At 46.8% G+C, this 27983-nt stretch overlaps 1 protein-coding gene across 2 annotated transcripts in view; it reads right to left on the bottom strand.

Annotated features, from left to right (window-relative positions):
- The window catches only part of Ikbkb (inhibitor of nuclear factor kappa B kinase subunit beta), a 55032-nt gene that overhangs the window by 21325 nt on the left and 5724 nt on the right, over nucleotides 1–27983 (bottom strand). For both annotated transcript variants that reach the window (XM_036166435.1, XM_036166436.1), the window contains exons 3-8: nucleotides 22095–22189; nucleotides 20536–20653; nucleotides 17176–17245; nucleotides 6481–6569; nucleotides 5428–5517; nucleotides 2615–2739 (exon numbers count right to left, since the gene is read on the bottom strand). In XM_036166435.1, the coding sequence (XP_036022328.1) occupies nucleotides 2615–2739; nucleotides 5428–5517; nucleotides 6481–6569; nucleotides 17176–17245; nucleotides 20536–20653; nucleotides 22095–22189 (587 nt within the window). The remainder of the gene's footprint in view (nucleotides 1–2614; nucleotides 2740–5427; nucleotides 5518–6480; nucleotides 6570–17175; nucleotides 17246–20535; nucleotides 20654–22094; nucleotides 22190–27983) is intronic.

Here is a 27983-nt window from a genome sequence, read left to right on the forward strand (position 1 = left end):
AAAGAACTCAAACTCTGGTATAATCCTAGTGTATAAAAGTCCAAATACATCTCTCCCCTAAATAGGCTGACTCAAATTGAAAAGAAAATGCCTCAGCCTCAAACAGTTATCATTGGCAACCAGTAAGCTGGCCCATCTAGGGCAGAGAGGAAGTATGAAAAGGTGGTATATGCTTGGCAAAGGCCGCTGGCATCATACAGCTCTAGTAGAAACAGATGGGTGGAGTCAGGGTCTCTGGGGCCTCTAAAGAAATGGGATGTGCTCCTAAGAAAACAGTGTTTCCTAGGAAACCAGAAGCAGCCGTGTCAAGCAAAGCATGACTGCTTGGGCTGCATGTCTTGTTATTTGAGAGCAAGTGATGCTAACAGCAGAGGCAACAAGGTCCTCTCGAGAACCAGCCCACAGAAACTGGGTCTCAGTGAAGGTGACTTCGCAGCAGCCAACAGCAAGGGTGGTTCTAGGGAAAAGATTCTGCAGACAACAGACACTCTGTGAAGATGCCGAGGCACTAAGGGTGTTCTCGAACAGTGTTTTTCTTTCCGTTCTATTGAGTCTCACTTATTTTGTTACAAGAAAAGGTCAACATTTGTGATGCTTTCCTCCATTCGAGGTATGGAACCCACCGACTTTGAAAAGTTAACCTTTGAATTGAAAATAAAACAGCCAATCCCTGGATCAACTAAAACAAACATAGTGCAAATAAGTTAAAGCTATTTTACTACTTCATGGTTACGTTATAATGTATGACTCTGAACTAAACACCTAACTCTCCCATATCCCAGGACCCGTGGGCTCAAAGACCAGAACCTGGTTTGTAAGCAGTTATCATAGGACAGTGGGCTTTCCGGGGTGTGTTCTCTACCTCTGCAATGCCATCATGTGCTCTAATTGTGGAACTGATGTCTGCTGCCACCGCCCAAAGCTTTCTTCTAGAACTGATTCCAAAGGCCATGGTTCCTTTTTTATCAGAAACTATTTTCATGGAGATGTGGCTCAGTTGGTCAAATGTTTGCCTTAGCATGCAAGAAGGTCTTGGGTTCCATCCTCAGCACTGGAGAAAATGGTGTGGGAGCATATGCCTGTAATTCCAGCATTTGGGAGCTGGAGGCAGGATGAGCAGAGGTTAACGTCATCTTCTGCTATATAGTTTTTCTTGGTGTGAATACTTGTACTTTGAAAAGTTAGTGTTTTTTACTAATCTTACAATGTACTTAGGAAAATGAAGACCCCGCATTAAGAATGGCACAGGGAAAAGGTCAGATTGGTGCACTCCTGCAGGAGTGTGTTTTTGTACAGCCTTTTCTGGCGAGTGGCACAAGACACCTCAAAGCCTTTAAAATGTGTGTACTCTTTAAATCTGTTCATTCTATTCAGAGGAAAGTATAAATAACCAGATGAATAGCTGTGAGCAACAGCTTACCTACAAGGATGTTATTTGTGGTATTATTTTAAGAAGGACCAATTATAAACCACTCAACCTTCCAACAGCGAGCTGCCCTTCAGTGAGTGAGTAGAACACCAAAGAGACCTTCCAAAGCCCAGGAAGACAGAACATGTTCAGTGTGAGTGTGAAAGCAGGCTATATCAAAGGGCGTAGAAGGAGCTAGGCTTTAAGAAGATAGACAGAAATGGTTAGTGATTGTTTCCAGATCATCTGGTTATAGCTGATTCTTTTCTAAAGTTAAAAAAAAAAGTTTCTAATTTTAGTATATGTGCTACCAAAGTCAGGACTTTTCATTATTTCTGTATTTTTCAAAAGCACAAAATACTACAAAATTAATCTGTGGGGCAAACTGTACAGCACCTTTAGGCCCCAGACAGGGATTGTGTGTGTGTGTGTGTGTGTGTGTGTGTGAAATAAATTTGCTCTGAAGAAAGTTTTGGTGTAAAATGCTTTCAAGGCACACACACAACAGTGCTCAATTTTATGATGCCACTGGAGTATAAAGAGGGGCTGGCACGAAACAAATCAGGACGACCTGGTGGGAAGTACACAGGCATCCATGAAGAATACCAACACTAGTGGTTATCACATCTTTGGGGAGGGAGACAATCTTTTACACTATTATTTTTTGTTTTGTTTTGTTTTGTTTTTTGTTTTTTATCCCGGAGCTGAGGACTGAACCCAGGGCCTTAGCAAGCTCTACCACTGAGCTAAATCCCCAACCCTTACACTATTATTTTTTATACTTTGACATTTAAAACATGTAAACTTATTACTACTATGAAAACTACTTTAAGTAAAAACTTTCTACATAGAGACTTACTGTTGACAAATTTTCCTTCATTACCTGTTGTGTGTACATCTGTTCTCTCTACTAATAATTGGCTAACATTTCAATGTCAGTGCACAGTCCTGCCATGGTCTGGAGTGGACCACCTTGTTGAGACTGACCCTTTTGGGACCAGTGCTCTATTTACAGACGTTGCTAGCAACCGTTCTTCTGTCCAAGGCTGAGAAGCTTGAACGGCCACTGCTGGGTCATAAGGGAGAACAGACCACAGACCATTTGGGCCTAACCTGGGGACCAGAAAGGACTGGGTGACAAGACGTGGAGCCAGGGGCTCACTCTCCCCTCAAGATTGCCCTCCCCTGAGTATCGGGTTAACTCACCACTGCACAGGCTGCCAGTTCGGCAGAAAGGGCCGGAAGCCAGTAATGCACTCGAAGGCCAGGGTGCCGAAGCTCCAGTAGTCCACAGTCACGGTGTACTTCTGCTGTTCCAGCAGCTCTGGGGCCTGAAATACATGGGGGCGGGGGGAGGGGGGTGCTGCCTACGCTGCCTCCTTCTGGCTGGAAGAGCTACCAGCAGGAGAACCAGCTCCCTGCCTTCACCACCAGGGCAGAGTATGACCATCAAGAGTGAACCTGAACAGGTTCAGCTGTGGGTACATAAGGGTGGTTGTACTTCATATCCTTTTGTTTGTTTGGGTTTTTCAAGACAGGGTTTCTCTGTGTAGCCCAGGCTGTCCTGGAACTTGCTCTGTAGACCAGGATGGCCTCGAACTCAGAATCAGGATCCTGAGGAATCACTTCAAGGAAGACCAGAGTAAATCTATTGTGTATTTCACAGTCATTTAATTTTTCCATATTTAAAAATGAGGGTTGTAGAATTTATTGAAGATTACATGCAGGACCCAAACCATAGCTATGCCCAACAAACAAAAAGACATCAGCTTGTACACACCCAATGCACAGTGCATATACTAAACCATGTAACCCTGAATCAAGTAACAGAACCATACAGCGAAATGGGATATTTACAATCAAGCAGGAGAAAGCCGAGATGCATGACTTCTGTCCAGGTTAAGAGAGCTAGAGTGACCCAGGAGGGTGAGGAAGCCAAGGCAGGACACGAACTGGGCTCAGAAGGCTTGAAGGAAACACACAGCAGAACCATCCCAGGAAGGAATACCACCAGCAAAGGCTCAAAGACAGGACCAGACATCATCTATGTGGACATGAAAGCGTCATAGAAGGGTCAGGGAGTCAAAACCAGGAGACACTGGGCTAAAATTTCACGATTAGCTCAGTTTCAGGTGTGGCTATGGGTGGACCTTTAATTCATGCAGGTGAAAAACTGTTAGTGTCTTGAGTGGGAGCCCTGGGTGCATGAAGACCCAAGTGAATGTGTGCTGTTGACATGGACACCACCATGTCAAAGGGCATAGCCTCAGACTCATGGGAAAACGGCAAAGCCTTCCCCACTAGGGTGAGGCTCAGAGAGATGGCAAAGATTTCCTAGAGGGTCCAGGTATAAACGTTGACACTGTGTTGAAAATGTCCACTGTAGCTTTTCCTTCCCCTAAATATGGCTTGAAGATTGCTCCAGCCCACACCGACCTCCTTGACCCACCTCCGCGTTCAGCTGTAACCTCGCCTCTCTGTTAACAATGAGCTCCTGAGGTGCTGTTCTTTTTCTATCGGAGAGCTCAGTCCACCCAACCCAGCATTCCTGTCTGTCAGTCATTGCTTCATTCCCTCGCTATCTCTAGTCAGGTCAAGTTCCTGCAGCCAGACGAGGATTTGCCAATCACTTCACTGTTGCTGAGCTAGTGGGGACTCCAGAGGGTACTTAGCAGGATGTACGTAATTACAGTATCACATGGATGCACTGCCTGAATCACATCCCACAGTGCTGCTGGGAAAGCCGCATTCCATACAGCAGAGGAGAAACAGAGGGGTCCCATTACTCTAACTGGTAGTCTACATAGGAAACATTAATGAGTTCAGAAAAACAAGACATAATTTCTTGCTTAAGAAACGGGATGCTTAAGCTTTCTTAAGCCCTGAGACCTTCGGCCTTTTTTGGTCACTGAACTCAGATTCCATCATTCAACCACAATCTGATGGCCATTATCACCAATAAGTCATCTATTACTGAGCCTTCCTTAGTGCCTGTGACCTACCCCTACCCCCGTTTAATTGAAGACAGGCTCTCACTATGTAGTCCAGGCTGGCCCCAAACTCACGCTTTCTTGTCTCCACCATCCAAGCACTTAGATTATAGGCAAGTGCTGAGATTACAGTTATGCAAAACCGTGTCCCAGCCGAGGAAGCATTTCTTGAATTTAACCATTCTGCACCTCCTAATCTCCTTGCACAGCTGTGAATGTGTCTATTCCAACAGCTGTCTTACAACCCGCCACTAGTTTGGTGCATTTCCCTCTCCACTTCGTTCCACACCAGCTTCTACAGTGTGGAGCCCTCCGATGCTGTTCCAGAGGTTTTACCATACGGTTTGTAAGCCTGAGCCACACTAGTGTGTCTTCCAATGTGCTCTGCTTTTGCCAGTGTCCCCTCTCCCATCCTTCCACGGCCTTCTCCCAGACTCAGCTAGGCCCTCCTCACGCACAGCCTTCGACCCTGTGCTTTTATCAGTGGCCCTCACGATAATGGTGGTTTCTGAGTTATCTGTAAATCACGGTGACTAACGCCCGCTTTCTTCTCGAATGCTAAGCTCTCAATGAGTAGAGAAATGCTTATCTCTTTTCTCATTGTATTGCCAGCTCTGTGCACAATGCCTGGCACGCAATGTTCCTGAAGAATGAGTTGATCAAATCACACTCCAGCATTCAGACCACATAACACACAGAGGAGAAGTCACAGCCCCACCTCTTCCTCACTGGCTCCTGTGACCCTTCAAGAAACACAGCCTCTATAGATAATCGGAACTCTGGCACAGAGAGGTTCCGGGATTTGGGTAAAGGCACACAGGCCAGCCCTTCTCACATCACAGCAGAGACAAACTCTTTCTGGAGGGCACAAAAACACTCGCGTGAGTGAATTATCAATTGTGAACTCACACAAAAATTCTAAACATCCACAGAGCCAGCAAGCCTGAGATGCAGGCAGGTAGGACAAACAGACCCACAGACAGGAGCGTCAGAGAGACTGAGAAGCAAACACCTGGGCCCATTGCTTACCAGGTATTGCAGGGTCCCCACAAAGGAGGTGCACAGACTGCCCTGATCCAGTTCCTTGGCATATCCTAGATCAATAATCTTGTGTATTAACTGGAAAAAAAAAAAAGGGGGGGGGGGGGGGGGGGATGAAGAAATCTGAAGGCTGTAAGAAGGCAGTCTCCTTCCATAGCATGAGTTGGTTTGCCATTAAATCAAAGTTAATTCTGAATTCCCAAAGAATGTTGATTCCTAAATACCTTAGAGCCACCACAGTCACAGGAGAATGCCCTCAGCAGGGTATATTTTGGGCACTATAAAAATGTTGGGCAGATGTTTTCTTTGGTTTGCCATCAATCAGTTAAGAGCTTACATATCAGACCTCAGGGTCACCGAGCCTGGATCTGTAATGTGAGAGGCCAGGCCAGGTCCTGCTCAGGAAATATCCAGATTTACTGGAAGAATGAGTGTTTGATGAGCTTGCCAGAGTCATGGGCTGGGCTAGCAATTGTGAGGGAAGCTGTATTGGGAGGGATGAGCGACCCCTAGTTGAACAAAGTTGGGACAGACTACGGTATCTACGCCTGTGGGGAGGTCACCATTGAGAAGGGCCACGAATAGCTCGTGTGTGATGAATGGCAAGCTGGAGCAGGCTGGGCTGATGCCAGCTCTGCCTGCCTCTTCTCAACCACATCCACAAGCGACTTCAGCTCATTTTAACAAACAAAGGAAAAAGAAAAAGTCTGTCTCCAAGAGGTGTTGGGTTGAGGGCGGAATAACAAACGTTTTCCTTATCGGATTCCTGCAACTTGGGCGATTAACAATGTAATACATTCAGAACTGGAGAATAAAAATAAATAAAAAGAACGTGATACATCCAAGCTTGCCACAATCTGCTAGGAAGAACAGTTTGCACTGTGGTTTCAAAAATAGAAAGACATCAAAAGACAAGGAATTCTTGAGAGAACCGGAGTGCAACTCGAGGAGATACAGAAATGAGCAGCTTATGAAGCCCTCCCCTGCCAGGGCCGCCCCGAGCTGCCTTGGGGACTCTCCATCCCCAGGAAGACCACTCACTCGTTGCTCTCCTTGCTGCAGAACAATATTTTCTGGCTTCAGATCTCGATGGATGATTCTGTTGTCGTGAAGGTATCTAAGAGCCGATGCTGAGGGAGTGCAATGGGAAATGATATTTTTATTATGTCTGGCACATGCTTTTTTCCTTCAGAACTGACCAGCCTGTAAAAGATGATATAGTGTTGTCTTGACACGTTTTCTGACTTCTGGTGCATCAACTCTCAGTGGACAGAAGCAGCCTGGAGTGGACACACTCAGGCCAGGTGAAGGGGATCAGGCCAAGAGAGCAGAATTTAGCTGTGAGATTTTGGGTCATCCACTGAGGGTGTAGCTCAGTTAGGACTGTGGTCACCCAGCATCGGGTGTAAAAAGTACTGCATAAAAACACACGCCATGGTGGGGCAAGGGAACACTTGAGACAGGGGGCAAGTTTTAAGATCCTCCTCTAGGAAGACCAAAGCCAGCCTACAGGAGGCCCTGATTAACGAAGGGTAAGGAAGACAAAACATTTCGAAAAGTCCTGGTCAAAGGCATAACATAAACAAAGCTCAAGCAAAGGGACTAGGGTGTCTGCAGTACGTGCCCCACAGCAAACACAGCTAACACACACACAGCCTTTACAAATCAGCAAGAAGCAAAGAGCCAGGTGTGGCAGCACAGACCTGCGACCCCGCTACTCGCTACTCGGGAGCCTGAGACAGGAGGGTGGCAGGTTCACAGGTAGCCTGGGCAACTCCGCGAGACTGTCTCAAAATCAAAAGAAAGAAAAAGGCCTTGGGATGTAGCTTAGTGGTAGAGCACTTGCCTAACAAGAATGAAAGCCTAGCTTCAATACCCAGAAAAGGGGGGGGGGGGAGAAAACAAAACAAAAAAACAAAGGCAAAGAAAATAGAGTGATTTATAAAAGAAATATAAATGGCAAACAAGTTAGTGAACAGTTGCTCATGCTTGTATCAGAAACTGCAGAGTAAAGTAGCAGTGAGGGAACGAGACTGCATTGCTGGAAGGGAAACAAATATGTATTTTTGGAAAGTAATACGCCCAATAAATATTTGTGTGTGTGTGTGTATGTGTATGTGTGAGTGTGTGTGTGTATACACACATAAAGTAACAGTCAAATAAATATACATGTATATATTTACACACATACACATATAAAGTAATATGCCAAATATATATATATATTATATATGTGTGTGTATGTGTATGTGTGAGTGTGTGTACACATACATAAATAGTCAAATAAATATATATGTGTGTGTATATACACACACACACACACACACACACACACAAAGTAATATGCCAAATAAATACATATATCTGACTTGACTTACAGTTGCCACCTCTGAAAAACTGGCTTATAAAATTGAGAACATCACATTCAGCAGGTGCAGAGCTGAGTTCAATCCTTCCTCGCATCACGAAGGGAAGGGGAGCTGGGACTGTGGCTCAGTAGCGGAGGGAGGAGAGGGAAAGAGAAAATCTGGACAAGGCAGTGCCTTTAATTCAGGGCTCAGGAACCGCAGTGTGTTGAGCTCAAGGCGAGCACGGGGTTATATGTGGAGAATCTGCCTCAAAAGAGCTTTCTCCCAAAACAGCGCCATGACACATACATATGGGTACTGCATAATGTAGAGTAACAGAAATAAGCGGAAATTTAGTTAATAATCCAGGACTACTTAGCTAAATTACGATAGATCCACATTATGCTAGGCAATTCTTTGAGCATGTGTGTACTGTATGTGTTGAAATATGTGATGGCATGTGCATGTGACGGCCTCAGGTGTCTTCCTCATTTCCTACCGCGCGCGTGCGTGCGTGCATGTGTGTGTGTGTGTGTGTGTGTGTGTGTGTGTGTGTGTGTGTGTTTTCAAACAGAGTTTCTGAACCTGGAGCTCCACAATTCACCTCCCTTGGTTTGCCAGCAGTTCCTGGGATCCTTCTACCTTCATCTCTCTGGGGATGGGATTACAGGAGCATGCTTCCACTTTTTTTGTTTTTCGAGACAGGGTTTCTCTGTAGCTTTGGTGCCTGTCCTGGACTAGCTCTGTAGACCAGGCTGGCCTCGAACTCACAGAGATCCACCCGCCTCTGCCTCCCGAGTGCTGGGATTACAGGCGTGCGCCACCACAGCCCAGCGCTTCCACCCTTTTTACCTTGGGTGCTGGTAACTGAACTCAGGTCCTCCTGCTTGCACAGTGTGCTGGCTAGTTTTACATCAACTTGAAACAAGCTGGAACTGGGTAAGAGGGGTCTTCAATTGACAAAATGCCCACAGAAGGTTTGACTGTGGGCAAGCTTGTAAGATATTTTCTTGATTGATGACTGATTTGGAAGGGCCCAGCTCACTGTGGGTGGTGCCATCCCTGGGCTGGTGGCCCTGAGTGCTTTAAGGAAGCAGGCTGAGCAAGCCATGAGAAGCAAGCCAGTGAGCAGCATGTCCTCTCTCTGTTTCAGTTCCTGCCTCCAGGTTCCTGTCCTGGCTCTCTGGATGATAGACCGTGACGTGGAAGTGTAAAATGAAGTAAACTCTTTCCTCCCCGTTGCTTTTGGTCATAGTGTTTTACTGAAGCAATAGAAACCTGCCTGGGACACACAGCCAGCACCTCACCAGCTGAGCCATCTCCCCAGTTACTAGGATAGGCAGCTTCTTTAAAACAACGTAGGTGTACAGCTTTTGATTTAAAAGGATGCTGACCATGTACTGCCAAGGGGATAGCATCAGATCCCACAACTTTTTTTTTTAAGTTATAGTTGACATATGCTTATAATCTTAGCACGAAGATTACCATGAGGTAGAGGTCACCCTAATCTAATCATCAAGTTCAAAGCCAACTTGGTCTACATAGAGACCCCGTCTAAAAAGGGGCAGGGGATAAAATCAATAACATTGAGAGGTTTAATATCAAGCCCTTTCTGTGACACATCACAAATGTACAAGCCATGTCCACATACTAATCTATACCTACACATAAACACACAACACACAGAAACCACCCCTATCAGGATGGACTGAGTCATTTGGAATCTCCGGCAAACTGAAGAAGTGGTCATCCCTGCCGGTTGGTGGGGGGATGGGGGATAGGGGGTGGAGGGTGGGTACCCACCAGCAGAGAGCAGAAGACAAGCCTTCCACAGCAATCAAGAGAGCAGGCTGACTCTGGGAAGACTTTTGGATGGTGTTTCCTAAAACCATATCTGGCAGTCAAATAGCAAAGAGAGTTCACACTCAGAATCACTAAGCCACATCAGCCACACTGCAAAACCACCGAGTGAAGAGAGTTCACACTCAGAATCACTAAGCCACATCAGCCACACTGCAAAACCACTGAGTGAAGAGAGTTCACACTCAGAATCACTAAGCCACATGAGCCACACTGCAAAACCACCGAATGAAGAGAGTTCACACTCAGAATCACTAAGCCACACTGCAAAACCACTGAGTGAAGAGAGTTCACACTCAGCACATTAAGTCATACTGCACTGATTGTATCTCCCCATTCAAATCTGGCCCTATCATTTCCTGTTTGCTTCTTATTTTCTTTCATAATGGTCAACAGTAAACTGCTATGTCCAATTGCTATCCAAACAAAGCCAAAGATTTGCTACTGACCACGGACTCAAAGAATTCCACTCAACTGTTGACTTATAAAACCTAATGCTTCTCAACAGTACTTTCATTTTTACTAATTTTTATTAGTAAAATTGGTCATGGTGTTTCGTTGTTTGTTTTTTCCAGACAGGGTTTCTCCATACAGCCCTGGCTGTCCTGGAACTTGCTCTGTAGACCATGCTGGCCTTGCACTCACAGATCCACCTGTCTCGCCTCCTGAGTATTGGGATTAAAGGCATGTGCCACCATGCCCAGCTGGGCATGGTGGTTTTTGTTTTTTTTTTTAATTATTTTTATTTTATGTGCATTAGTGTTTTGCCTGCCTGTATATGTCTGTGTGAGGGTGTGAGGTCCCCTGGAACTGGAGTCACAGTTATGAGCTGCCATGTGGGGGTGCTGGGAATTGAACCTGGGTCCTCTGGAAGAACAGTCAGTGCTCTTAACAGCTGAGCCATCTCTCCAACCCCTGGTCATTGTGTTTTATTGAAGTGATAAAAACCTACCTACGACACACAGGCAGTACCTCACCAACTGAGCCATCTCTCCAGTTACTATAACAGGCAACTTTACAACAATTTACGTCTAAAGATTTTAACTTAAAAGGATGCTGATGTACTGCCGAATGGATGGTATAACACCCCACAACCATTTATTTATTTTTTTTCAAGAAAAACTTGGATATGGTGGCATAGGCCTACAATCCTAGTGTGAAGATATAAAAAGTCGAATTGTTACACTCATAGAGCAGAGCAGAGAGGAGGGGTACTGCTGCTGAGCCTGAACGTGGGCAGAGGGGAGCCAGGCAGCGACATAACCCGAAATGCCATCCAAAGGACTGCCACTTTCGTTGTGGTCAGCTGCTGCAGAATGAGTGTAACGGCAGGTGCAAGTTGAGTCCCACTGGATTTGAGCAAGTACACACACAAATAAAACAAGGGCCCTGCAGTTGCAAGTGTGGCATCTTAGGCCAGTAACATGTGTGTGAGCTGGCATGAGTCCCAAGAACCCCATCCAGGAGGAGGAGCGCATGGACGGCAGAGAACACACCACCTTGGGCTGCCCTGACCAAGGCTGTCACCAGGCCTGTGGAGAAGAGGGACGGCAGGCGGTAATCAAGCCTCTTCCTGTGTACAAAGAGCTACTGAATTTGACACTTCAGCAATGCTGCGCACAAACTTAGAGCTTCATTTTAGTGCAGTGATTTATTTTTCCTGACGTACTGATGTCTAGAACTAAGAAATCAGACAGGTAGAGTTGTAGGTGCTTTTGTGGACTAAGTGAACCCCAGGTGGCTAAACGTTCTGACGGGCAAGGGCTTCTTTTGAAAAACAGGGGCTGTAGGTAGTCTGAAAAATAGCCCTAAGGAACAGTGTCAGGAAGCTGATTAAGATTATCTCACTCCGGGAACCTAAATTGGTTTAAACTGCATGAAACATTCAATGTTGAAACTCAGACATAATACTGTGTTTAAACCCTTGGATGGAACAATAGAAAATAACCCTAAAAACTGAAAACCACAATACACAAAAACATAACCTCTCGTGTTCCAATTAGAGAAATGAGCTGTAACAAACACTCGTTTATAGACTACACTTGTAGGGCTTAGCATGCATAAATTCCTGGGTTTCATCCCCAGCACTGAAACAAACAGTTCTCTGGACCACACCTTGGCTTGTTGTTGTGTGGATTCTGCAGAGAGATCCAGCTGCAGTATCCATAGCAGACAAAGAGCATCATTGTGATCCTTGTCAGGGTGGTACCCACATCTACACCCAGGGTCTCCCTGGGCTTACAGGAAGAATATGACCTGAATTCCAAACCATATTGTGTAGAATGATAAACTACAAGTTAGGAACAACTTCCAGGCAGGATACGTGTTTTGGAAGGGGTGTGCCCGTGAAATCCCGGTTATCCTACAAGTCTTAAGGTCTGGTAAGCTCTTTTCAGGATGCTTGTTTGAGATATGTTCCACTGGGAAGCAATGGGAAGACAAATGGACCAGAAGATTCTGGGGTGGAGTGAGGGGATGGGTAGAAATCAGAAGGAAACGAAAAGTCAAAAGCAACAGGTAGGAGCCAGGGGTGTCTCTCAATGGTGGACTGTCTGGAGGGGAGGGGCAGAAGGGAGAGAAGAGGGGGGATGGAGGTCAATGAGTGGGTGCTCTAAGGTGCCACTGAGTAATAAAATCAGAGAATGTCTGTGTTCTTCATTAAAACACTGAGCCTACCGTGAGCTGCCCAGATTGTTGCTGGACTTGCCAGGCAAAACAGACTTGGATTGGCTCAAACAGCAGGGCAGAAAAATGGCAAGACCAAATGTGTAGATGAAAGTGTAGAATCATTCTCTCATTTGCTCAGTGACCATGGAAAGCAGCAGAATTCTGTGAAGGAAATCCAGAATGACAAGAAGAGCCTAAGGCTAAGAGATGGGAAGGCTGAGGGTCCCCAGTGAGGTACAGGACTGGCACCCCATGGGGAGGAAAGGGCCCAGCAAGCTGGGGAGTAGAGAAGCCAGCTACAGGGGTCCTGTGCACAGCAGGCTAGCTGCTGATGTTGGAGAGAAAGGTGGGTGAAAAGGCCTGGAGCAGACAATGGTAAAAGTCTCCTTTCAGGCAAGCATGCACATCTGTAACTCCAGGACTCAGGAACTGAGGTGAGAGAACAGACTGGTGAGGCCAGTCTGGGCTACACTGTGAGTTCAGGGCAAGCCCGAGATACATATGAGGCTTGTCTCAAAAGTGTAAGAGAAAGTGTCGTTCTGAAAAAATGGATTAGCAAAAGCCAATAAGGCAGCCAGTATGAAGTCATGAAGACAACTTCCTATGGTAATGTATTAGTGGAGGCAGTGGGGACAGACAGAGAGAACAGGATATAATACGACAGACATACTGGATTTGGTGACCTTGTATTCTTAGCCTTTTGTTTGCCTGCCTTGAGGCATGGCCTCTGGTCTCTAGCCCAGGCTGGCACCAAACTATGTAGTTAAAGATGATTTTAAATTCCAATCCTGCTGCTCCTCCCCCCCCCCCACCCCCAGAACTGGGACATGTGCCACCATGTCTAGTTTATGAGTCACTGGGCATCATGCGTGCTAGGCAAGCATTCTATCGATTGAGCTACATCCCCAGCTCAGTTTGGAGAGCGATTATGTCCTTTAGTGTCCTTTCAGCCAGGCATAGGAAGAAAGGTAGGAAGTAACAACAGGGGAAGATTTTCAAAGGTGAGATTTAAAGATTTATTTTGTGTGCACCAGTGTTTGCATGCATGTGTACTATGTGCACATCTGGTGTCCATGGAGGCCAGAGGTGGTTTTTAGGTCCCCTTGGATTGTGAGCCACCATATGGGGTCTGGGAACCAATTCTGGATTCCTCATACAAGTAGCAAGTCCTCTTAACTGCTCACCCAAAAGATGAGATTGAAACTTGACACTCATGTCTGGGTAGGCGGAAAGCCGGGTCCAGTGAAAAGGAGGATATCACAAAGGGATCAAGTAAAAAGAAGCCTAGGGTTCAATCTGAAAGTGACTTTGGGAGAGAATCTGCAGACACGGATATCAGAGCACAGACTTGGGGGAAGGTACGGTTGCTAGAGATGCCACAAGATGCCAGGCAGGCAAAACCAGCGATACAGTAAAGCAGGGCAGAGCCGGTCCAGGAAAAGGCAGGTGAATGGGACGGGGTAATAATGAAAAGCAAGGAGAATGCAACGTGGAAGCTGAAGGGAGGTCTGGGCATGTGCAATTTGCCTGCAGTTCTAATATTCAGGAATGCAGGGAAGGGGTCCATGAGTTAGTTCAGTGACAGCCTGGGGTCACTGACCAAGACTCTGTGGTGGGATAGAGAGGGCTGCCACCTGCCTCTCTCAGTCCTGACTGCTTGGGAATCTGCTGCTTCACTGGCAGGAAGAAAAAAGCACTCTGATGTTTTCTAAAGGACAATGACCATTCAGTGTAACTGTGACTCCCGTGGGCTATTCCGGGGTCATGTTGTGGGGAAATCCAAACTGTCACCACTGCCTCCAGGTCTATCCCAGGATCTCTTGCCAGGGACAAGGTTCATCTGTGTCTGCCAGGCATCTACTTGTTTTCTCATGTGTACTCTACTTACAGGTTGCTGGAGTTGTACTTGGCAACTTAAAACTCACCGGAAGAATCCTGTCTGTGTGTCTGTTACCTTGATGATGTTCTGTGTGGGTGTCCTAAGAAATTAGGGCCCAGATATTAGGAGCAAACACATTTAACCCAAATGAAAAGGCAATGACTCTGGACCCTGGGACCAGGAGTGGGGCCTGGCTAATTAACTGAAATCAACCAGGCCGGGAACAGCAGCGGCGACTCCAGCAGAGAATGTGGGGTTGCACTTGGAACGACACATGCTCAGGAGCGGTTTCAGAATACAAAATGGTTGTTAGCTGAGCCACTCGTAGGAAAGCTTTTAAACTGACTTAGTGAGACTAAATCTGATGGTCTCGTATACAAATCAGAAATGGCAGGGGGTATGCAAGTAAAATATAAATCTATCCGCACCTTCAACCAGAGTCAGAGGATAGGAATGCATCCCAGCAATGGCTGGATTAGAAATGGGTCTGGGGAAGATCAGGTGTTTCCAGGAAGGGCATCTCAGGAGACGCCCACCTATTGGGTTTGCTAGCTCCAACCTCATTAATAATCCATTGAGGGTTTTCAGGACCATAGTGACTTACTGTATATCATTCTAGGAAGAGCACTATGCCAAGAGCATCTTTTTATGTTCAATGATTCTAACGAGGTGAGCAATGCTCTCCTTTACATGGAGAATTAATGAAACGTTCTGAAAAATGAAGTAACATGCTCCAGGTCACATGGCTAAGAAGTGGATGAGCTGGTTTATAAGCTGGGTATTAATACAGGGATGTCCAGATAGTTTTTTTTTAAAGGAGTTCTTATGTATTTTAATTCCTTTCAGAACATTTGATCTTATACTTACAGACAAGGCGGTATATACCAGCTACTACTTTTCTAGATGCTAAGGACAGAGCAGTGACCAAAGGTTCTAAGAAGGCCGGCGGAAGAAGTGGCTAGAGTTCAAGGGCAGAGCGCCGGCCTCGCACGTGCGGGGCCACGGCTCCACCCGCACCAAGGAGGCCCTTTAGCAGATAGTACTGAAGTTACCACTCCCAAGGGATAAAATGCCACGTGTAGCAGTAATCCAGTTAGTGGACATGAACCAATTATTTAAAGAGCTTTCTGCTTTTGTTCCTTTGAGACAGGATTTCCACTGTAGCCCAGGCTATCCTCAAATTCACAGGGACATTCTTGCCTCTATCTTCCAAAAACCAAGACTGCAGGTGGGAGCCACCTGTCCCCATTGAGACTTTTCATAGCTGTATGAGAGATGCATAAATAACCTAACGAGTAGAAGAAAACACTTGAGAGAATAACATCAAAGGAAAGTGACTTGAAGCTGTAACCAAAAGGAAGCCACCGCTGCATGAAGAACAAAAGAAAATCCCCACCCCCAACCTACTAGCCTGCCTTCAACCCAAGCCAACTGGAGCAAATCAGGATTTTGGCTGATGGATTTAGGAGATAAAATCAGGCAAACATCTAAGCAAAACACGGGGGGAGGGGGGACGGACACACACACGACATGAGACATGGTGTCACGAAAACAAATGGAGTTCTAGACCTCTGGATAAGATCCCGCAGGTGTACAGACAGGGCCCTTCCTGCAGACACACGTGCACCAACACACGGGAAAACCAAAGGCCAAGAGGTGGCTGCCCCTGGCCCAGCAGGTCAGACTGTAGTGATGTCATCTAGCCCTCCACAGGACTCCATCCTAAAGGACAGTGAGATGCACAGGAAGGTGGATACTCTCCGTCACACTGCTTGGATCTCAGCCTTAAAAACATGGCGGGCTGCAGAGATGGCTCAGAGGTTAAGAGCACTGGCTGTTCTTCCAGAGGTCCTGAGTTCAATTCCCAGCACCCACATGGTGGCTCACAACCATCTGTAATGAGATCTGGTGCCCTCTTCTAGTGTGCAGGCATACATGCTGGCAGAACACTGTATACATAATAAATAAATCTTAAAAAAACAAACTAACAAAAAAAACCATGGAAGACCAACCCCACTCCCCAACACCCCTTTTCCTCCCCTCTACCCGAAGAAGCAGAGTGAGAGGCCTCAGACTCATGCTGGCAAAGTTTCTGGAAGATGAGAGGCCCCTGGACTGCAAGATTACAGCTGCATAAATGGGGTAAATGCTAACAACTAGAGAACCTAAGGAAAGGACACGTGACGTCATCACATCACTGCAAACTTTCTATACGACAACTGGAAAAACAAAATTTGGGTGAACAAATCATATATGTATAGACTGAACAGATGAAGTAGGGGAGGGATGAAGATGGGGTCAGTCCCCAAAATGGGGACATATATTCAAGGATTAAACACTAGATAACTCTAGAACCTAAACTATCAGTTTGCAACAACCTTGGACGATGTCGTCATCTTCTTCTTCATCATCATCATCATCATCTTTAAAGCCCTAAGAAAGCTCTGTGGCACTTCTAGTATCTGCTTCTCTGGGTGAGAGGCACAGCTGACTGTCAGAGGCCCATTTCAGTTCCCCAGTGGGGCCCCAGGATCTAGGAGACACCTCACATCTCCACAGGCCCACGTGACTCTCCTCCCTGGTGCTAGCCTTCTCAGGGTGCCGCAAACACTTGCAAATGAGGACGCCCACAGAACCAGTGTATTGAAGAGCGGGTTTTTCTATGCCTGTGGCCGGCAAGTGTCTGCCGCTGTAAGAGTAGAAAACGTCACTACCAATGGATGAACTGTTCAGATGACAACAGATTTCACTGGCCATTCCAGGAAAGCAGGGAGTGGAGCGCTTTAGTGGGAAGGGAAATCTCTTACTGTGAACACACAGTCATATGCACCATGACTTAGGAAGGAAGGAACTCTATTTGAGCCCTGGCTGAACTCCTTCCCACATCTCACCACACCCGCAGTAGAGACAATTCCCTAAATGCCTGACTGGACACACATTTACCCTGCAGGGCCTGGCCTTGTTCCTAGGGCGGGGACTTACCAATGTCACTCAGCAGGGTAAGGATGGCTCCCTCCCGCAGGCCACAGCAGTTTTCGAACTGGTTCAAGTACTACAGAGAACATGAAAAGCGGGGTCAGGTGTGGGTGGTCGCGTACCCCTGAAAAGCCCACCAGCATCTTCTGTCAGTCAGACAGCCGAGTTGCTGGTCCTATACCAGGGATCCAGGGGAGCTGGTTGGGGGCAGCTGGGTCAGTAGGACTTGCTCCAGGGTTAAAGTGAGGCAGCAGGCTGTAGGTATCCATGTATTCACCTCCCTGGCCCGGCAGGAAGCATTTGAGTCAGCTTCACTACGGCTGCAAGTCTGGAGAAAGTGGCCAGGGTCTAATGTCAATAGTAACTGAGTTTGCTCTGGAGACTCCTGCAGAAAGGGCAGGCAGAGAAGACTCACCAAAAGCCACCCTCCAGCCATTCTGCTAAGAGTCTTCTTGGATAATTTAGTGTGGAAAATGTGCACTTGTTAAGTGCCTGGCATTGTGCCTAGTTCCGCAGGGATGAATTCAGCAGACTGTACCTGCTCCACCCAGCATCACTGCCCTGGGTCCCACAGCGCCCTCTACCTGCTCCACCCAGCATCACTGCCCTGGGTCCCACTGTTCCCTCTACCTGCTCCATCCAGCACCACTGCCCTGGGTCCCACAGCGCCCTCTGAGGGAAGAGCTGCTGAAATCTCCATGTCAGAGGTAAAGAAACAGACTGGGGAGTCTAATATCAGCCAGCACACACAGCTGAGAGGCAGGGCTGTAAAGCGAAGCTAAACTTCCTGAAGCTGAGCTTTGAATCCTTTGGTTTCTGGCTCTCCAGCTTATCAAGGGGCTCCACATGCTGCTGTGAGTCAGCTTGTGTTCATTAACTTTCAAATTCATGGACATCCCAAAGTTTGTTCACCTCTGCACCATACATTTCACTCTTGTCATGGTTTTGGTTTGCTCTGAGGGTGTGTGTGTGTGTGTGTGTGTGTATGTGCGTGTGCGTGTGTGTGTGTGTGTGTGTGTGTGTTTTAAGATTTATTTATTTATTATGTATACAGCATTCTGTCTGTACATATCTCTGCAGGCCAGACGAGGGCACCAGATCTCATTACAGATGGTTGTGAGCCACCATGTGGTTGCTGGAAATTGAACTCAGGACCTTTGGAAGAGCAAGCAGTGCTCTTAACCTCTGAGCCATCTCTCCAGCCCGTGTATTTTTTTTTTTAAAGGGGCAGGGGACAGGGTCTCACCATACTTCGTAAGTTGATCTCAAATTCTTGAAAAAAGAGTCTCCTGTCTTAACTTCCCCCATAGCTGGACTATAGGTACAAATGAAGCATGGTAGACTAAGGTTTTGAAATTAACTGATTCTTAAATTTACAATTTGCTGATCAAGCTTAGCGCTCTAAGGCAGTGGTTCTCAACCTGTGGGTCATGACCCACCACCAGGGGTCGGGCTGCCTAAGACCATCAGAAAACACAGGTATGTATATTATGATTCACAACCATAGCAACAAAAATAATGTTATGGTTGGGGTCATCACAACATGAGGAACTGTATTATAAGGTCACACAGCATTAGGAAGGTTGAGAACCACTGCTCTAAGACATAATATAGATTTTGGCCACTAATACAGATTTTGAACTTTTTAAAAAAAAATAATTCATTATTTATTTAATTATTTTATGCATATGGTGCTCTATGCCAGAAGAGGGCATCATATTCCATTATAGGTGCCTGTAAGCTACCATGTGGTTGCTGGGAATTGAACTCAGGCCTTCTGGAAGAGCTGCCAATGTTCTTAACCACCGAGCCATCTCCCCAGGCCGATTTTAAACTTTTAAGAGAAGGAAAAGACAGGCTACCTTATTTAGGAAACAAAGAGAACAAGATCATAAAAGCTGTCCCCAGTGCCCTTTCCAGTGACAGCAAGCACAGAGGCCCTTTTAGGCAGCCACATCCTGCCTCTCCCTAGATCACCCTGCAGCCCATGCCAAGAGTCATGCTGAAATTTCCATCATCTTTTCCCTTGGCTTACGGGTTCTTTGCTGCCAAAAAGGGCAAGTGTGTATCTCCACTGCATTTCTGAGCACCCTGTCACCTGGCCACACCCACTCACTTCTCACTCAGAGCCCGACAAACTTGCCACTTGATTCGAACAGCTTACAACAGCATGGTGGCATGTCCACCTAACTGCAGATAGCAATCCGGTGACTGTCACGGGTCAGAAACCAGGAGAATCACGGTGGTGCTCTCCATTTCTCTTCCGTTATCATCCTACTTACGGAAACAGGTCATATCCTGTTCCCAAGCTCCCACACTTCCGGCGGGAGAATCACTCATGGAAACTTTCCCTTTGTAAAATAAGGGGAAAGGCCCCAAAAAATAAGGAGCGCAGCACGTGATGTAAGTCTGGGAAACTGCTATGTAAAGAGAGAAGTGAATGAGCAGTCAAGCCCCATGCTGAGACTCTTTTAGAGTCGCGAGCTGACCGCAGCTACAGCATGAGTAGATTAAAAAACAACTCGCTTGGAGCTTTTAGTTTTCCCAACACTAAATGACATGGCCCAGGTTCACAGGTGGGGAGATGCCCTACACCTGGGGTGGTCTGTGACTCAAGCTCCACACTCCCACTGTATGTAGCTAGTGATGTATCCAGTTCATGTCTCAGGGCCATGGCATCTACCTGCAGCGCAGGGATTCTATCTGGGTACCAATATGCTGAAACCATAAAGCAGGCACCCTACAAGAGCATAAAGAGCATCTGGGTGGAGTACAGAACTGTCCCTGTGACCAGGGAGAACTGCCATTGTCCTCTGTCCAGTGTGCATTCAGAGCAGAGAAGGAAGGCCACAGACAAGGAAAGGGGGAAGCCTGCAGGTGAGTCAGGATCTGGAACTGCAGCCCTGTTCTCTGATGACTAAGCCGTGATTCTGAGGAGCATGGTCACGCCTGTGAAGAAAGTCTCTCCCCATCGGACAGCAGAGATGCTGACCCCAAAAGAAAGTCTCTCCCCACTGGACAGCAGTGATGCTGACCCCAAAAGCCTGCAGTGGCCCTAACATGCCAGAGGGGGAAGAGTTTGTGCTGAGACTTCAGGTCTGACGGTAACTTTTCCTTGTCACGTTAGTGGTCATGTGACACAGCCCGTCTTCAGCTTTCTTGCACGTACTTCTGACTCAGTCTTTAGATTTACATGTACAGAAACCACCCCAAAGGCGGCATCGAAGAGGGAGTCTGTGTAGACACGGTTAGTTCACCGACTCCTTGAGCTTGCTGGATGATGGTGAATGGTCTGTTTCTCCCCTCCCGGCGTCCCAGCCCTGCCTAGATAGATGGACCTACATCTCCCAACCCAAGAAGACTCACTCTTCGGAGATCTCCTCCTTGGCAGTACTCCATGGCCAGTAGCGGCAAATCATTGGGTGCCAAGTTCTGCATCCCCTCCGGGACATCCCGGGCAGCCACCACATTGGGATGGTTCAGCCTAGAAAGAGGGGAAACCAGTGAGCATTCAAACTTCAGCTCAAATCCATCCCCCTTGTTCCAGATCTCAGCTGATCTCAGCTTCCAACAAAGCACAGAATAACCAGTCCCCTTGGCAACCACACAGGAGAAGATGAGGGTCCAGGAATGGGAGACTTACCTGGTACTCAGTAAGTTAACATGTATTTACTCAGCCTTCCTCTGCCCTCGAAACTTAAACTCCCTACAAGCATAGCATGTATCGTTTAATCGTCCCTAAAGGGTCCGATTGCAAGTTTCCTTGTCCTGTGAGATTTTTCTAACGGTGATGACAGGGACCTCATGCCATTGAAGGGGAGGGATGACGCAACATGCATGTGGCCATTCGATGAAGGAGACGACTGCTCTCTCTCTCTCTCTCTCTCTCTCTCTCTCTCTCTCTCTCTCTCCTTTTTAAGAAGTGAGCAGAGGACTGGAGAGATGACTCAGCAGTTAAGACCACGGGGCTCTTCCAGAGGACCTGGATTGGAGTCCCAGCACCTGAATGCTGGAGTACAACTATCTTTCAACTCCAGCTTCAGCGGATCCAACTCCCCCTCTGGCCCCCTCTGGCCCCCTCAGGCGCCAAGCATGCATGGGGTACACAGACAGATGTAGGCAAAACCCATACACATAAAGATGAAATAATTTTTAAAAAATGAAAGAAGCTAACTCTTACAGTGCTCATCTACAGGTCTCACTAGGTGGGAGGATAGCATCCACCCAGGGCAGAGAGATCCTATCTCCACACTGTGTGAATATCCACAGAGAGCAAACAGCAGCAGAGGGTCACATGCCACTCTGGAATTAGAAATATAGGGAAAACAAGGATTTTCGCTGAAATATAAAAACTTATCATGATTGACCGTTTTAATTGACTTAATTACTTGAGTATTTTTTGTTTGTTTGTTTGTTTTTTCGAGACAGGGTTTCTCTGTATAGCTTTGAGCCTTTCCTGGAACTCACTTGGTAGCCCAGGCTGGCCTTGAACTCAGAGATCTGCTTGGCTCTGCCTCCCGAGTGCTGGGATTACAGGCGTGCGCCGCCACCGCCCACTGAGTAATTTTTGACAGTGTCTTATGTTTCCTAGGCTGGTCTCAAATTCCTAGGCTCAACGATTCCTCCTGTCTCCAGCCTCCCAAGTAGCTGCACCTACAGGAGCACACCACCATGCCTAGCTATGACCACTATCTTAAATTTACTGTAACAGACCTGACCACAACGTCAAGGTAGTGTTTCAATGTTACTCCTTTAGAAGCCTTGAGGACAGTCGCCTCTCGGGGCAGCCTGAGCAGTGTTGGAAGAGTTAGGGTTCTTTTCTAGACACAGCAGGTAGAGCGTGCTGGGGTTCTCATTCCAGCCTCGCAGGACTGTGGAAGTGGCGTGCGGAAGTGGCGTGCCCAGGTATGGGCCCAGGCCCTCACCTTCTCATGATCTGGATCTCCAGGCACCAGCGATCTCTGTTCTTCGGGCTGAGCTCCTGTCGGCACTGCTTGATGGCAATCTGTTCGCCTGTCGCCTAGAGAAAGGACACACTAGGTATCAGAACAGTTAACCACCAAACACGCGAGCCCCACAGAGCCCTGCCGGCCACACAGACACCCTAAAGAACAAGTAGAGAGTCTGGCTGCTCTCTTCCCGGTCCCCACATCACAGCTCGCTTATCTCCTGCTTCCTCTCCCCAACCAGGGACACCAATCCGCCAAGCCTGCTCTGTCCTAAATGCACCACAAAACCTCTTAGCAAATTCCTATCCAGGGACGTCTCTCTCCATATCCCAACCGTTGCCATATTAGGTTAAACCAAAAGGCAGCTATAAAATGCCAGTTTCACATATAAAAACGGCACTTCCGTGTGATTCGACTTAATATTGGCAGAGGGGGTGACTCCATTACTTCGTGTAGGAGCTTTCTCTCTTCAGAGACAAGACAAACACAGGGTAGTCAACAGGACACAGGACAGCTCAAACTCCACTCCCTTTCACCAGCTCTGCAATCTTTGGGTAAACCATGCAGAGACTGTGTCTTTATTTATGCAACAGGAACACTGATCTGCCCGATTCGAGGCTGAAATGGAGATGAGGATATAGTAATATCACGTAGATAGACAGCCAAGAGCAGGCCTCTGACGGCTTCACAAGAGGACAGCCCTAAGCATGATGCATACGCTCGCTCTTCCGAAGCTTGGCTTCACTGCTAATTTACACACTTATTTACTTTAGAATGTCTCATGAACCCCAGGCTGGACTGATAATCACTATGGCTACAAGGACGACATTGGACTTCTGATCCTCCTGATTCCTCCCTCCCAAGGGCTAGGATTACAGGTGTGTATGGACCACTGTGCAGCTCATACAGGGCTCAAACCTAGGGCTTTGTGAACACTGGGCAAGGGCTCTACCAACGGAAGTACATTCTCAACCGCACTGTGGTCTCTGCAATGGGAAAATCACTATTTTGTGACTAATGAGCTGGGTGACTGGTTCCTTAGGTTAACAGGTGCCTCTTTGCTGGTACACAAAGGAGTCCTTTGAACATAAAGGATGGGAGGGTTCAGAGTCTATGGTTTTGGCAGGAGCAGCAGAGAGAAGCCCTGGTATGACGTGTCCTGGAGACAAAAGTGGCAGCCTCGAGGAAGGCTGAAGGACAATAGTTATCAGTATTCCCATTCACAGTGACACCAGCCAGTTTGCTGAGGACAGCTAGAAAGAGAAATCCTTTCCGACAGAGATGACTACAATCTGTTGCATGGTATAAAAATGCCTACACCTACAGTGGGGACAGGAAGGTAGAAGTTTATCCATGGAAAGAATGTTCTGTTCTGCCTGGGACTTTCTCGTCTGGGAACTCTAGCATGACGATTTCGGCAGGGGCTTCCCCAGTGGATTTCTGATGGTTGATGTAATCACCTACTTGACGATGCTTTAGTGTGTGGTGCCAATTGGACCACTCCGGAATGTCCTCTGAATGTTCTAAGCGCCCAATTTGATGGTGCTTTGCTGTCTAGTTGCATGCTATTCCTATTTGTTCTTTTACTTTTGCTTGCTACAGACTTAAAAAAACAACTCACTTGTTCAAAACTGATGGCGGGTTATTTTCCATATAGAACAAGATTTCTGCTTCCATATATAAAAGGTGAAGGAAGGACCACAACCTCTAAAGACCTTCAAAATCAACTACAGTCAACATAGATAATACTGTCAGCCCCTGCGAAGTATGTCCTAGCCCCAGAGACCATTTTCCTCACTTGTACATGTTATGAAAAGGATCCTCTTTCTTGTAAGTGTGCAATTCACACAGTAATGAGTGGGGCTTAAAATGACAAGCAGAGGACTGTGGCAAGACCTCCCAGTGTGCAGGTGGCTGTCACTAGGATCCAATTTACCTCGTTTTTGCCCCAACGACCCAAACTCCCGCAAGGGCTTAGACTACCTGGTAAGAGAAGGAAAATGGAAATCTCCAGACACAATGGGCAGTTGTCTAAATGTGGCCACCAGTCAACAAGTCAACCGGAAAACTTCAGAAATGGATGGCAGTGCTCATAACCACTCTAATGCCCGAGCACAAATATTATAAAACCTCTAAAATATTCTCAGATCTGTTTGTAATCCGAAAGTAGTGTTTCCGTTATCCAAAACGCAGCAACCTCCATGCCTAGTTTTCTGCTATATTCTAAGTATACATCCAAAATAACAACAAATGCTGGAGCAGGCTCCCCACCCACAAACCCCACGCCCACTGTGGGAGTCATTTCCCACCTTCCCTGGAGTCTCTGCAGCCACCGACAACACCGATCTACTTCTGCCTGGACGGATTTCATGATTTAGACATTTCATGTAAATCGAGTCACACATGTATAATTTTAGGCTGACCCTCTCACTTAAAGGCACATCTCCATAGTCCATTCATGCTGTAGCTCTGTGTTCCCTTCTGCGACTTCAACAAGCCAGCCCACAGAAGGCAGCGTCATTAACTGGGCTCTATTCCCACATGGCCCTTTCCTTTTCTGTCTCTGAAGAGCTGACTTCCTTTAAATATTGTAGCTCCTACTGAGGGTGAATCAATCACCGTGGCTACACAATCGAACCCAGGGAGAAGTCCATCTACTGTCTTTGAGAGTGAGAAGCCATATCAGAAAAGCATTTCTCTAGTCGATGTACATTCTCAGAGGCCACCGCTCGGAAAATGCCACACCTCGAGGTCATGAGTTTCCAGGTTGTCTGCCCATTCGCAAACTGACTGGAGCTTAGTTTGCAGTTTCACTTCCTATTAGTGTTTAGATTCAAATATTTTTTTTTTTTTGCCCAGTTCTAGGGTAGTTTCATCAACAGCAAATCTAACTAATGTTGCATGCTAAGGCTGGAATGTTGACATTTAATTACACAGTAGTAAGAGGTGAGACTCCTGAGAGCTGAGTGGATCGTAAGGCAGCCATGGGTGAGATGTCATCACATAGAGGCCTTTGGCCTTCCACCAAGTGACGGCACAGTGAGAAATTTCTCGTCAAATGCCAGAACCTTGACCTCAGCCTCACACCCCACCTGTGCTCATGTGAGAACCCCTAATTAAATCCAATGGACCATACACACCTACCAGACACGGAAGCAGGGGGATGTGTCGGTAAGTGGGGTTCAGTGGGAGAAGGGATAAGAGAAGGTAATAGAGGTGATATGATCCAAAAATGTCAAATAATACAATTAAAATTATTTTAAAAAGAAACATACCCCTCCCCCACAAAAAAAATCTATATTAAATTATTTCCCAAATGCTTGGAAGATGTTTTATTCACTTCGGTAAGTAAAGGTTATTCTTACCATTAAAAAAACAAACTACCCAGCCTCAAGAACTCTACACTGGCTTTCAGTCAGGGAGAATCTCCAGAGAAGCCTAAGCTTGTGGAAAGCAGAGTTCTATAGATGAGAGAAGTGGGAGGCCAAGCCATAGCACGCTGCAGTAACCGGCGCTCCTTCATGCAATGCATCTGCACGCTGCAGTAACTGGCACTCCTTCGTGCAATGCGTCTGCACATTGCTGTTACTGGAGCTCCTTCATGCAATGCGTCTGCACGCTGCTGCAACCGGCGCTCCTTCATGCAATGCGTCTGCACACTGCTGTAACTGGTGCTCCTTCATGCAATGCGTCTGCACACTGCAGTAACCAGCGCTTCTTCATGCAATGCATCTGCACACTGCTGTAACTGGAGCTCCTTCATGCAATGCGTCTGCACACTGCTGTAACCGGCGCTCCTTCATGCAATGGGTCTGCACACTGCTGTAACCGGTGCTCCTTCATGCAATGCGTCTGCACACTGCTGTAACTGGTGCTCCTTCATGCAATGCATCTGCACACTGCTATAACTGGCACTCCTTCATGCAATGTGTCTGCACACTGCAGTAACCAGCGCTCCTTCATGCAATGCATCTGCACACTGCTGTAACTGGTGCTCCTTCATGCAATGCGTCTGCACACTGCTGTAACTGGCGCTCCTTCATGCAATGCGTCTGCACACTGCTGTAACCGGCGCTCCTTCATGCAATGCGTCTGCACACTGCTGTTACTAGAGCTCCTTCATGCAATGCGTCTGCACGCTGCTATAACTGGCACTCCTTCATGCAATGCGTCTGCACACTGCAGTAACTGGCACTCCTTCATGCAATGCGTCTGCACACTGCAGTAACCAGCGCTCCTTCATGCAATGCATCTGCACACTGCTGTAACTGGTGCTCCTTCATGCAATGCGTCTGCACACTGGTGCTTTAGCGGGTCTATGGTCACACGAAGATGCTGTAACTCATGTATGCTTCCAGAGGACGACAGAGTCTAGGATGGAAGACTGAAAAGTCTGCACATCTCTAACTTTAGCACAGAGCAGTGTGTTATTTTCCTATGGTGGTTGTCACAAATTAACCATAAACCCAGCTGCTTAAAGCAACACAATCTTACAGCTCTGTATATCACAAGTCTACAGTGAGTTTTCCTAGTCAATAATCAAGGTAGCAGCAGAGCTCTGTTCTCTTCTACTGGCTCCAGGAGGTCATCCATGATCTTGCAGCCCAAGCTTGGGCATATTTTGGGGCTTATGGCCTTTCACCTCATCCTCAAACCCACTAACAGCCAACTACATCTTGCTCACCCAGGGTCAGTCTGACACTGATTCTCCTGCCTCCTCTTCCACTTTTTCAGGACCCACGTAAGGACACTGGGCCCACCCAATGAAACTAGGCAGGTGATTAACAAAGCTAGATTCTCCCTTACCATGCAATCTCAAAGATGCAGGAGACTAAGGTATGGACACCTTTGGAGAGGGAGGACGCTCTCTACACAAACCACATGACTAGTGATCAGACCCACTGTGATTAGGTAAACTCGCTTGGCTACTCACTGGGCGACTATAATCTCTTGCCCGGTGTAAACACTGGAGCTAATGTGCAGTTGTCGGCTGGCTCAACCCCAAAGCCAAGATAACCTATATAATGACACTGAAGAATACAGACATGAGCACGGCCTTCATTCACCAAACTTAAAAATGAAAACAGTTAACTAATGGAGACTAGAACTGCCTGTGTCAGCTCAGGTTAGCCCTGGAGTTGTAGGGAATCCTAACGTCTGAGGCCTAGTAATGTCTGAGATAGAAACAAACTTTCCCTTATACAGCTGTCTATTATTTTTGTTCTGGAATACGAACATTGGGAATGTGCTTGTTGGCAGGAAAACTCACACAGCAATAAATGATTTTATTTTACCCAAAATCCCTAGATCAAGAATCCTAGTTCAGGAAGCCAAACCTGGCCTGAATTCTGTTTCTGTGCTGGTTAAATTTCTTTTGTTTTGACAATTTGACATAAGCTAGAGTCATCTGGGAACCTTAGATAAAGAATTGCCCCCATCTAATTGCCTACAGGGAAGACTGTGGGACATTTTCGTGATTAATAATTGATGTGTGAGGGCCCAACCCACTGTGGACGGTGTTGTCCCTGGGAGATGGTTCTGGGCTTTACAAGAAGGGCTAGGCAAGCTACAGAAAGCAAGGCAGTAAGCGGTATTTCTCCACAGTCTCTGCTTCAGTTCCTGCCTCCAGGCTTCTGCCTCGGCTTCTCTTCATGAAGGACCTGTAAGCCACATAAACCTTTTCCTTCCTAAGTTGGCTTTGGTTATAGTGGTTACCACAGCAACAGAAACCAAACTAGGAATATCTCCAACTTGCTAGTAAGTAGACTCCTTAAATAGAATACAATTTACAAATGGTTTATAGTCTCAATAAGAGGGAAAGGGCCAATTGTATTGTCTATATTGAACACAGCTAATTTTTTGAGG

Source organism: Onychomys torridus, chromosome 17, assembly GCF_903995425.1.
Source record: "Onychomys torridus chromosome 17, mOncTor1.1, whole genome shotgun sequence".
NCBI classification, from domain to species: domain Eukaryota; kingdom Metazoa; phylum Chordata; class Mammalia; order Rodentia; family Cricetidae; genus Onychomys; species Onychomys torridus.